At 35.9% G+C, this 12,082-nt stretch overlaps 2 protein-coding genes across 3 annotated transcripts in view; both read left to right on the forward strand.

Moving 5' to 3' along the window:
* The window catches only part of SEH1L (SEH1 like nucleoporin), a 12,876-nt gene extending 8,033 nt beyond the window's left edge, over positions 1–4,843 (forward strand). Inside the window, exons 8-9 of one of the 2 annotated variants that reach the window (XM_015816761.1) lie at positions 405–558; positions 4,047–4,843. In XM_015816761.1, the coding sequence (XP_015672247.1) occupies positions 405–558; positions 4,047–4,260 (368 nt within the window). In that variant the 3' untranslated portion in view covers positions 4,261–4,843. Of the gene's footprint in view, positions 1–404; positions 559–2,433 lie in introns of both variants that reach the window. The other variant, XM_015816762.1, reaches the window with a different exon arrangement.
* A 1,845-nt stretch (positions 4,844–6,688) lies between these two features.
* CEP192 (centrosomal protein 192) overlaps positions 6,689–12,082 on the forward strand; it is a 61,087-nt gene continuing 55,693 nt past the window's right edge. The window contains exons 1-4 of the mRNA XM_029284287.1: positions 6,689–6,706; positions 8,886–9,067; positions 10,311–10,430; positions 11,623–11,762. Coding sequence (XP_029140120.1) covers positions 8,904–9,067; positions 10,311–10,430; positions 11,623–11,762 — 424 coding nt within the window. The 5' untranslated portion in view covers positions 6,689–6,706; positions 8,886–8,903. The remainder of the gene's footprint in view (positions 6,707–8,885; positions 9,068–10,310; positions 10,431–11,622; positions 11,763–12,082) is intronic.

A 12,082-nucleotide genomic window follows, 5' to 3' on the forward strand; every position in this document is an offset into this window, starting at 1 on the left:
GGACCTTGGAGGTCATCTAGTCCAACCCCCTGCTCAGGCAGGAAACCCTATACCATTTCAGACAAATGGCTGTCCAGTCTCTTCTTAAAAACTTCCAGTGTTGGAGCATTCACCACTTCTGGAGGCAGGTTGTTCCACTGGTTAATTGTTCTAACTGTCAGGAAGTTTCTCCTTAGTTCTAGGTTGCTTCTCTCCTTTTTTTCTCATGGCAAATTCTTTTATTTCTACTCTTTTGGATATTATAATCTGTATATTCTATATAGTAGTATTCCTGAACCGTGGCAACTTTAAAATGTGTGGACTTCAACTCCCAACATTTCCCAGACAGCCTGTATATTAACTGTAACTACATAAGTAGAACTTTTTGGTAAAAATTCAAATGGGATTTGTATGTTTCCATTTAGCTAATTATATGGATAATTGGAAGTGCACTGGAATACTGAAAGGCAATGGAAGTCCAGTCAATGCTAGTTCCGCACAGCAGGGAGTTTTTAATGCTCCTGTTGGCACAGCAACTTCAACTTTCCAGAATTCAGCCAATGGAGCATCCGTTGGCAGGTAGGTTTCTTTTTATGAGAACTTCACATTGTTAGTTCTTAATTCTCTAAATATCTCCTTTGATCTCACTGAAAACTTGAGCATGTCTATCATTTTCATACTTATTCTTGTTTAATTACAAAAATCACTTCAGTTGTTCAATTATGCTTGTTCTATTAGTGCTGCACCAGACCAGTTCTAATATACATAATGGACAAAATATGAACAAATGCTTTCATTTATCATTCATCTTCTATTTCAAATGCTGATATGCAGTAATATGGAATAGGTAGGGATAGGAAGCACTATCCACTCTATGTTTTTCCTGTTTACTATAATCTCATTTTCTTATAATTGACCACTAATTACCTTGCTATCTTTCAATCAAATTCCATACTAGACATACTGAAGGGAGAGAAAATAAAATTTGCCAGCCTTTTAATGCCTAGATTCAAATCTATGGTCTGGCTGCATTCTGGGCCATGAGGTTTAAAACGAAATGTCAGAGCTGGAAAAGATAAAGTGACCAAAAATTATCAAGCAATTAGAAAAACAACTGTACAAGTGAAAGGAATTCTAGGATTCTTTAGCTTGAAAAAAAGGCAACTTAAAGGGACATGATATGGGTGGGTAAAATTATATAAGATGTAAAAGATATGGGCAGGGAGATGTTTCTCTTCCTCCTAAGGCGTTATTCAATGACACTGATTGGATAACTGAAAGGAGATTTAGTACAGATGAAAGAATTAATTCTTCACACAACATATACTTAAATGTGGAATTCATTAGATGATGTAATAACCAATAGCTATAAGTGTCTCTCCACTTGTAGGAGAACAACAGTGGAGGAGGGATATGTCTCAGTCTCTTGCTTATAAGCATTGCAGAGGCATGGTTGGCCACTGTGAGAAAAAATATATAAGGTGGACTTTGGCTTGATCCTTTGACTTCATAGTTTCCATATTCCTGCATCATGAAATGTTTGGGAATAGTATTTTTCTTCAGTTCTGTTCTTTACCTGAGAATCAGTTTGTTTAAAAATTTTCAATACACAAGTTGTCATTGGCTTATTAAATTTTTAGGACTGCCATTGGAATGGGATATAGCTGTAATAGCTACATTGATAGTTACAATCACGTATGATAGATTGCCATTTTTATACAAATACAGGAGGAGATATTTTATAAAAATCAAGGTATTGTTAAATATAGTATATGTCTTTCGATGAAGCTAAGCGACTGGGCAGTTTTCTATGGCATTCAGAAAATATAGCTGCACTTCTTTAGATAAATACATCCTTATTTCATAATGTTTTTTGTCCTAATATATACACTTTTCCTTAAACATTTTCACCTTTTGTCCCTGTGCTTATTAAACTTCTTTTAACTAGTTACCAGTCTTAACTACCAGTTTAAATCAAGCAGGATACTTGTTTATATTTCCCCCTGAAGATTGTGGAAAGCTGTCATTTCAAATCATGATTTAGGTTCAGGAATAAGAACAATTATGAGAAAAAATATCGGAAAATATCTTGCTTTTTGTTAGCAGCTTGAAAGTAGAACAAAACCAGCTACATGTAATTTATTTCCTAAAGATTTTATGAGAACTAGAATGTAAATTCTAGCTTTTAGAAACAAGTTGATGGGTGCTTTACTGGTTCTAGGGCACAGTGTTTTGGTACTTTGTTAATCAATTCAAGTAACACTACTAACGTGTTAGAAGATCAAAGTAATTATTTTATACTTAACATAAAAGTGATAAGTTTGAAAAGTGATTGGAGAATTAATCAACCTATCAACTACTGCTTTACAGTATTCTTATTGTGCTTATAACCATGTGTGTCTAAAATTGTTATGCATTTTCCTTTCCCCATTTGTATTATGTCCTTTTTAACAGAAAGCACAGCTGATACCAAGCTAACTGGAGTAACTTTGCTGTTTTACTGCTTGTTGCATGCACACAGGAATGGAAAGCGATATTTTCCCCCTCCCCATCGGCGTCTGACCTCTTCCAAAGACACCAGCAATCTGTCTACTACTAAATGCAAATCAAAACATTCTTTTAAAAAATGTTACATATGTACTCTACTAGCCAGCACAGTATGATCTTGTTGGAATCTGTAACAAAAAAGTAACAGGATTCTTTTATGGATTCCATTCCTTCCCCTCAAAAAGACATGTTGCGAGAGAAAGACGGAATTCACTAATGTAAAGAGGATTATTGTCCTTGCATTCTAAGCTTGTTAGGAGATAAATCCTTAATGTAAAACAATTGGAGTAACTGTTTTTCATTAAAATTGTTTTGAATATTTTAACTTTGTTTGGCTTTTGAAGTGTTCACATAGACTCTTAACAATTAGTTTGCTAATGGATTGTAATAAACAATTAGTCATAAACAATGTGGGCACATTGTAATTTGGCAACTGTGGAGTTGATATCAGATTATTTTGGTATTATTTCTGAACTACATCAAATGAAAATCATAAAACTTATTAGTAACTAGTAACTATTAGTAACATATTTTTGTTGTCTTGATAAGAATGATCTGAACATACCTGATAATTGCATGTTATAGTGGCATGAATCATGCAATAATTAGTAGGATTTCATCTTCTTGGTATTGTGATGAAAATCTAGTCCAAATGAATGTTTGTTCTATGGTATTATTAATTTGGTATAGGAATTATCATCTTGTGACCCCAACCAGTTCCTGCATTACCAAGTATTTACACCCTGCTCTGTGCAGTGCAGTTGTTGCCTTGAAATAAACCAAAGTGGTGTCCTAGTGCAAACATTCAATTAATAGCTTGTTTTATATAGTGGCATGTCAGTGTGGCTTTAAATATGTCTTGTCTCAAAATTTACTAACTTTTCTGTTCTGTAAATTTATGTACATTTCCAAAGATTATAAAGATTACAAAGTTTTCTTCAATTACGGGTAAGTCATAAGAAGAGATATGGAATGATCTTTTAAGCCATTAATTCAGAAATCTTTGGTTATCTGGTGTTTTTTCCAGAGGGATGTATATAAGCACACAGACTGTTATTGCATTGGAAAAAGAATAACTCTGTATATTGTGAAAATCTTAACATTGTAAAACTGTGTTTATCTTTATCTTTAAATTTGATGTATTCATCTGAGTAGAGTTGATCTAAATGGGATGCAAATGAGTAGACCAATCTGGATAAATAATTTGTGTCTGTTTTTCTGTAATTGCATTAAAACAGCATGATTTGTAGGGATAAATGAGAAGGCACGCGATAGTTCAGAATCAGTTAACTTACATGTAGTATATTCATTTTACCATGAATGTAAGGCACACTTTCTATTGTCTCCTATGATAATTTTCTTTCAGAATAGTTTCTAGACTTTAAAAACTTGAGCTGAGAACTTGATTTTGTTCCTTTCATTTTGTCCCAGCATGTGTCTCTCCTCTCTGATTCTTGTATTTACCATTATTCTTTCTGTTTTTCCCTTCTGTGTGGTGTTCCTGTCTGAATTGTTTTCAGGTATTTTTTCCCCCCTCTGGATTCCCCATGGGCTGGATCAAGATGGTCCAGTTATGCCCAGCTCTTACCACCACCACCACCACCTCCTCCTCCTCTTCCTCCTCTGATAGAGCACTCTTGTGATGCTGACACTGCCAATATCCGGTATCCTCACCCTCGCAGACGATATATCTCTCGACCTCTTAAGCTCTTACGTGAACATGAAGGGGTTTAATGCATATTTAAAGCTGTATTAAAGCCTAACTCACATGCTTTAAAAAAAATCTATTTCTTTTGGCTATTCATTTAGGTTTTTTTTTACATTTTTTCCCAACCATAATTCAGAATGGGTTTTTAAAGGATATGTAATGCAAACTACAATATTTCAAATTTACTATGTTTAGTTCTGCAGATAATAAGAACTAGTACTCTACTATTAACTCTCAACAATCTAATGCAGCATTCAGGATAAATTATGTGAAACAGTATTTTATCATTTAAAAATATTCAGTTTGTTATAATCTGTTAGCAATTCACTTTGTATTGTTTGGGAATAATTTCTTAAAATTAAATGCAGATTGGAAAAAAAACTGCCCCATAGTATAGAAGTAAATTAAAAACTCTTTACATTTTTAGTATAAGAATCTTTTAGGTCATCAGATTTCTTAGCTTTTTTCCATCTTTCACAATTTTTTGAGACTTCAAAAATAAAGTACACATCCCTACAACAAAATAGGAATATTTGTTATTTGTGTAAATGTTCTCATTGTTTAATGATATCCACTACAGTTATAGGAAAATAAAACATTGAGAAAATATGTAATGTTTTGCCTTCATTTACTTTAAAGTATAAGGAAAAATTTGGGAAATGGTGTTTTACCTTATTAAAGATTTTGTTTTTATTTATCATTATTTATTTGCTGTCTTATCTTAATGGCCAATGACATGTTTGAAAAAGAAATTGCCAGGTGATAGAAAACGAGTGGGGTGACACGTGAGAGTAACAGGACTGCTATATTAGACAGGAAAAATCTAGACAATTTGTAAATACCAAAGAGGTATAAAAGCCTTTCTTTGCTGTGATCCAGCAATTGTCCAGATATTTGCATTCCTGAGAGAAACATATGTAGCATCTCTACATTTCAAATGAAATAGTATTTTTAAATCCAACTAACTTTATATCTAATAAACCACAATGGGACTTTTTTGCTTTGACTCAATGTATAGTGTGAATCCTGCCAGTGTCCCAAAGGTGCTTTTTCCAAAAAGCAACTTGAGGTTTTTTTTTCCCTTTAAAAACATTTTGCTTTTCTTCCCAAAAGTTTCTTCAGTTCTACTTTTTCAGAAGTTTTTTCTTGGATGAGAAGTGAAATGTTTTCAAAGGAAAAAAAAACCCAAGAAAAAGGACCTTTGGGATAACCATGACCTGAATGACTGAGAATCTCTGTAGACATCCTGCCAGTGTGTATACCTGGGAAGAAAAATCCAAAGAATAATATTCCCAGAGGCTGATGAACAGATTAGCTTCAAAACATAAGTGTGCGACACTGTTTTCTTTATAGGGTAAACTGAAAGGGCTTCTCAACAGCCGAGGAACTGGAGGTCTCAGTAAATTGCTGAAAACTTATTGCTAGCTGCTACCAAAGCAAATGCTGTGTATGTTAATAGCCCCTTCTCTCCCCCCTCCCCCAGTAATAATGTATTTGAAGCCTTTTCCATCTTGCCCTAGTGCAGGGGTCTTCAAACTTGGCCCTTTTATGACTTGAGGACTTCAACTCCCAGAATTCCTCAGCCAGACACGCTGGCTGAGGAATTCTGGGAGTTGAAGTCCATAAGTCATAAAAGGGCCAAGTTTGAAGACCCCTGCCCTAGTGCGTTGCTATATCAAAATCAATTAGCAAATCTATTAACAGCACTTCTGTAGCATGGTAAATAGCATTAAAGCAGATTCCATGCAACCTTGCGGGAGGAACTAATTAGGTGTCAAACTGCCGGCCCGCGGGCCGGTTGCATCACACGGAGGCCGCGCCCACCCAGCGCCGGCAATGCAAAAAAAAGTCGCGACACGTCACGTGACGCGGCGAGTTTGACAAACGTGCTTTTGCAATTTTAGATAAAACTACCAACTTTCTCCAAAATGGTGCCTTTCAAATGTAGTAGCTTCCATTATCTCCCCAACATCGTTACTTTTCTGTGTCTGTGGGCGAGTTCCTGTGAATCAGGATTAGAGCGCCGGACACCTTCGTAGTTTTAACAAGACATCCAGCCGTCACTGCTTCCCCAGGATTCAACACCTTGATTATCCCAGGCCATTTTGAAAGCAAGCGCGTCACTTCCCTCTCGCCCAATCAAAGGGCCGCAGCCCTTCTCTTCGGGGTGATCTCATAATCCAATCGCGTTCGCGTCTCTGCGCCTCTAATCTCCGCCTTTTTTTTCTTGAACGAAAGCCTGAGCGGGTTTGCTTGGGCGCCTGAAGGGAAGGTGCGCGTGCGCATCGTCTGGGGAAGAAACGGGGGCGGAGAGAGGGGCGGGGGTGGGTAGGGGGGTGAGAGGATTATTTTCTTTTTCTCAGTTCGAGGGTGGTGGGATTTGGGGACTTCCGGGACGCCTTGGGGCGGTTTCCCGCGTGCCTCGAGGCGCCCGCGAGCCCTGTCTGGCTGTTGCGCTTCGCCTGGGATTAGGTGAGCGTTTTGTTTCCTGCACATCCTGAAGGCGGCTAAATGCGGGGGAGGGGAGGGGCGGAGGCGAAGTTAAGTCAGTTCCCGCTCTTCGTCGCGAGGCGCTCGGAACTTCTTAAGTCTTCCCCCCCCCCCCCGGTTTTACTACTCCCGCTGCGTTGGTACCGGCGTTTCGAGGAGCCAGTTTCGAGTGCGAGCGACGCGCTGAGATAGCAGGACGGGAGCCGGACCTCGCTCGTTGTGATAGGGAAGAGCTCTTGGCCATGGGACGGAGATGAAATTGGGCTCCTCATCCTAATATTTTTTTTTGGCGGACGGGATTTTGAACACCTGTGAGCATCCCAGCTCTTAATTCTTGGATGCCCTTCCCCTGCCTAAAGGGAGCAAGGGCCGCTTCTGTGTCAAACTAAATGGGGTAAACATTCGCCAGCACTGAGACCCGTAACTTAGCGAAGGACCTAACCCAGGGGTAGGCAACCTTGGCTCTTTTATGACTCGTGGACTTCAACTCCCAGAATTCCTGAGCTAGCAGGCTAGCTCAGGAATTCTGGGAGTTGAAGTCCACGAGTCATAAAAGAGCCAAGGTTGCCTACCCCTGACCTAACCTATTGCTTTCTAGTTGCGTTGAGCTGTGAGACTATGTGAAATAGAGTTAAGACCTATCGCATCTGGAGGGCACCAGGTGGAGGGAAGGATTAGCCTCACCTTACAATGTTTGTAACCAGTTGCAGGCTAATACTTTGCTCAGTAGGTCTTGTTTATGCCTCCTGGGTCAGAAGACGTGGTCGCTAGAGCCTAAGTTGTCAAGTTATACAATCCCAACTACTGTGAATAGCTGGGTGTTCCTCCTGCTAATCTACTTGTCTGCTTAAGGCAGTGTTTTTTAACAAAGATTAGTATGAATAAACTCATTAAACAAAGGCGTTTTTATGGCAGGCAGGTGAAGAAATAGACAAGTTCGCAAAAGCTTTCTCTGCAGTGAATAAAGGAGCTTTTCTGAACTACAGTTTATTTCTTCGTGTGCCTGCTATAAAAAAAGACCCTTGTTTTAATGAATTGTTAGAAGTTTAACAGAAAGGCTCGTTTTGTTTTTACAAAAATGTGAGCTACAGGCAGCCCTCGACTTACAACCACAATTGAGCCAAAAATTTATGTTGCAAAGTGAGAAATTTGTTAAGTGAGTTTTGGCCCGTTTTATGACTTTTCTTGCCACATTTGTTAACTGAATCACTGCAGCTGTTAAATTAGTAACACGGTTGTTAAGTAACTCTGGCTTCCCCATTGATTTTGCTTGTCAGAAGGTTGCATGACCACACGACTTCAACAGTCAGAAATGTGAGCCAGTTGTCAAGCATCCGAATATAAATCATGTGACCCTGGGGATGCTGCAATGGTTGTAAGTGTGAAAAATGGTGATGTCATTTTTTTCAGTGCCATTGTAACTGAACAATCACTAAACTGTTGTAAGTCGAGGAGTACCTGTATTGCAATTAAAATTGTTGAAGATTTTAGCTGAATGTTTTATTGGTAGAAGACAGGTATGTACAGTTTAGTTTGTTCTCTTGGTTTTAGATCACAACTTTTGCACTCCTTTGTCTTTGGAGGTGTTGGCTGGATCTGGGGGCAATTGAAGTCTAGATGTTAGGGAGGTAATAAGTTGTTTAGCAGGATGTAAATGCACAGTATGAATAGTACATTCAGGTTTTTTTCTGTACCCAAGTCATTGATGGCAATTTCACTACAGCAGTTGTACAAGTTAGGATTGGTTTAAAAACACATTTCCCCTTCATTTTTAGCACACTTCGGATGCTGAACTCTCAAACAAAACTTTTTATAATAATCTGAATTAAAAGCTAAAGTTAAATCAATGCATGTGGTGATTAAATAGACTGAGAATGTTCTAGGAAAGAATTAACCATGCTTTTTGTTACTGTAAAAGTTAAATAAGGCTATCTCTTTGGTAAAATATTTAATACCAGTAAAGTGTAATTGCAGTGTTCAGAAATATACTTGATTATTGAGTTACTTTAGTTTTATGAAAGATAACTTTCATGTATTCAACATTTAGGTAACAGAAATACATGGTACAGTAGAAAAGTAATACATAGCAATGTTAGAATTATAAATTTAAAATTTATAAAATTATAAATTTTCTTGTTTATGTTTGTATTAAAACTTTCAGACATTATGAGACAGTAATATGGAAAACTTCAAACATATTGGGGATGAGACATTTCCAAGTGTTTTGGTCAACTCTATAGCTAACCATACCAATGAAATTTTAGACAATATCACACTTCCATCAAATCTTGGTCTTCCAGTTGCTGCGTCAACAGAAACCAGACAAAATGGTTCTCAAAGCAGGTAATGCACTTAATAGAATGTGTAAACTGAAAGATTTTTCATGGCTACTAATTTATGAATCTTAAATTGTTTCCAGACCTAGTTTTCATTCTGAAATGATGAACTGTATTTGTACAGTGTGCTTAGCCATTGTTAACTTGACCAGGGATTATTTTATTAATCCAGTTCTTTTCATTTGCATGACATAGTCACAAATTAGCCTACTGCATTCTAGTCTAATATGCTTTTTAAATAAGGGCATGGTTATTTCTCTTTATTTTGATAAGACTTTTTAGAAAAATAGTGCAGACAAAATGTTAATGGCTGCTAAATACTTAAAATATAATTCATAATAACATGCCTAGTGAGCTAGTTAAAAAATGCAAGTGAACTGGCAAGAACTATTAGAAAATTCCATTGGTGCATAGTTTGGCTGTCTTGCCCAATATATTTATTCAGAGTTGATTTGACCATGGTCTGTTAAATTACTCCATTAAGGCAGTAAATCAGATACTAATGGTGTAGGTTGAATTTCTAAAATGTAAGCTAAAATGAGCTGGCTAGTTTGTGTGTCTTGCTGAATGGCAAGCACAACTTCTGCGCTTAGACTGGGGAAGAGTTAGGAGAGATTTCATAGCAAGCCATAGAGGTGAAAGAGCTGTCATGAAAAAAAATGGAATAGAATTAAAGTATTTCTCTTTTTCTAGTAGGAAATTGTGAATGAAATTTGAATTGTGAATGCCATTTTGAATGAAAATTTCAAAAAAACAGATCTTGACTAAACTAGATGAAAGAGCAAGAGCAGTTTGCCAGTTGATCAAAAGGTGTTAGTGGGTATCTATTTAAATAACTTGCTAGCCCATTGAGTAATACTGAATTCCTAAATTTGCACAAGCCAAACCATGAATTAATCACAGACATTGGTTTGCTCAACAAAAAGTCACTAGCCAGCTATATTTTTTTTTCTAGTGAATAATGCTAGTTGTGGCATGAACTAGATAATCCCTAGATTTCTTAAAACTCTGTAGTGAAGCTCTTAGCCTTTGCGTATTTTTGGATACATAAATAAATTGGTCTTCCAGTTGCTGGCATCTTTTAATACAGATACCTAATCAAATTTGTGGCTGGAAAAACATGAAAATTGTTTTTATCCTCCTTTATACTATAACTTTTTATATAATCCTCTGTTAAAAATCACTGCTACTTTTTTTTCCCAAGTTGAGAACATGAAGGACAAGTAACTATTTTATTTCTTTTCATGCAGACTTTCTGATCATGCTTCTTATATTGAAAGAAAATTTTTGGCCATGTTAGCATCTTCCTGCGGTGGTGAACATGACTCAGATCCAAGAAAAAATCTTATGTCTAACTTTCACGATACAGTGTAAGATTTATATTAACCAATGGTACATTCTTTGATGCAAAACTCCATAATTTTGGCATAATTAATAAGAACAGGTTGTACTTCTATATTTCCTATCATTTTCCAAAGAACCATGTCTGTTTATGGATTAGAATCTTAGGAATAAATTAACACTATTCATAATTCTCAAAATGCATTTGATAAGTAAGTTTTACAAAAAAACTACAGATAGTCCTCAACTTATGATCATAAAAGAACACAAAATTTCCATTGCTAAGTAAGACAGTTGTTAAGTGAATTTTGTCCCATTTTATGCCCTTTCTTGCCACAGTTGTTAAGTTAATAACACAGTTGTTAAATGAATCTGGTTTCCCCATTGACTTTTCTTGTCAAAAGGTTGCAAAAGGTGATCACATGACCCCAGGACATTGCAACCATCATAAACATGAGTCAATTGCCAAGCAATTTTGTGACCAATTTTGGTCATGTGACCAGGATGCTGCTGTAATGGTCATAGGTGTGAAAAATGATCGTAAGTCACTTTTTCAATGCTGTTGTAACTTTGAACAGTCACTAAATGAATGGTTGTAAATCAAGGACTACCTGTAGTCAAAATTTCTCATTAAATATTCTAATTCAAATAAATAAGCTAGTATTTTAATATAGACTTGTAACATTTTAATATGCATGATAATTAGTTTGAATTTTGTGAGTATCATTATTATACAGTATGGTTACCAAATTCATTTTTTTTTCTAAGGATGAGTCTTATGTGATGTTTCGATTTTGTTCCACATGTGGTATCTCAGCCTTCCCTAGATTATACAGTAATTCCTAAACAATGTGGCTTTTAATTGTATACTTATCATCCAGATATATGATATGTTGAGGGAGAAATGAGTTTATAGTTGAAAAACAATTCTGTGTTAAATCAACTTTATATTTTCTTTTTGAACTCTGAAAGTAGATAATATGAACAATTGATTGGTTACATATTTTAAATAGAAATACACTTGCATGTATTTAAAATCTATTTTTTTAAAAATTTTTGCCTGTCTAATTATCTAAGTTACTTTGCTACTAATGTTACCATTTAAAAAATGGTAACAGATTTATTATTACAAAAAAGAAATCATTGATACTTAGCTAAAAATACTTTTTGAGCTTTTAAATTCAAAATTCATAATCAAAAACCTAATTTTAACTTTCCCAGGGAAAACTCTGATAATGCTGCTGAGATTATCTTGGAGCCACCCCAAAATGAATATAGTTTTTTGCAGAGACAAAGCCAAAATTCTACTGATGATTGCTTAGACAAAAATCCGAATAACTTCCATGAAAAACATTTAGAAGGTATGTAGTTTCAGCTATGTCTGTTGAGTTTTAGCATTATCAAGAAATCCACAACAAACCAAATTCCTAAAGTTCTGCTCATAATGGTGTTTTATTCTAATTTGTAAAAATATTGGTATAATAACGAATATATGCTATATTTATTGTAATTGTGATCTTATTTGTCAATTAAGTAACATCAAATCATTTGAAAATAATATCTGTTTCTAAAATAAAAACTCCAACATCTGCATACAGGTAGTTCTCAACTTATGACCTGTTGTTTAATGACTGTTAAGACAGGATTTAGAAAAGCTACTTAAGACCTGTCCTCAAAGTTA

The sequence above is a fragment of the Protobothrops mucrosquamatus genome, unplaced genomic scaffold, assembly GCF_001527695.2.
Source record: "Protobothrops mucrosquamatus isolate PMUCROS unplaced genomic scaffold, P.Mucros_1.0 scaffold491, whole genome shotgun sequence".
In the NCBI taxonomy this organism is placed as follows: Eukaryota; Metazoa; Chordata; class Lepidosauria; order Squamata; family Viperidae; genus Protobothrops; species Protobothrops mucrosquamatus.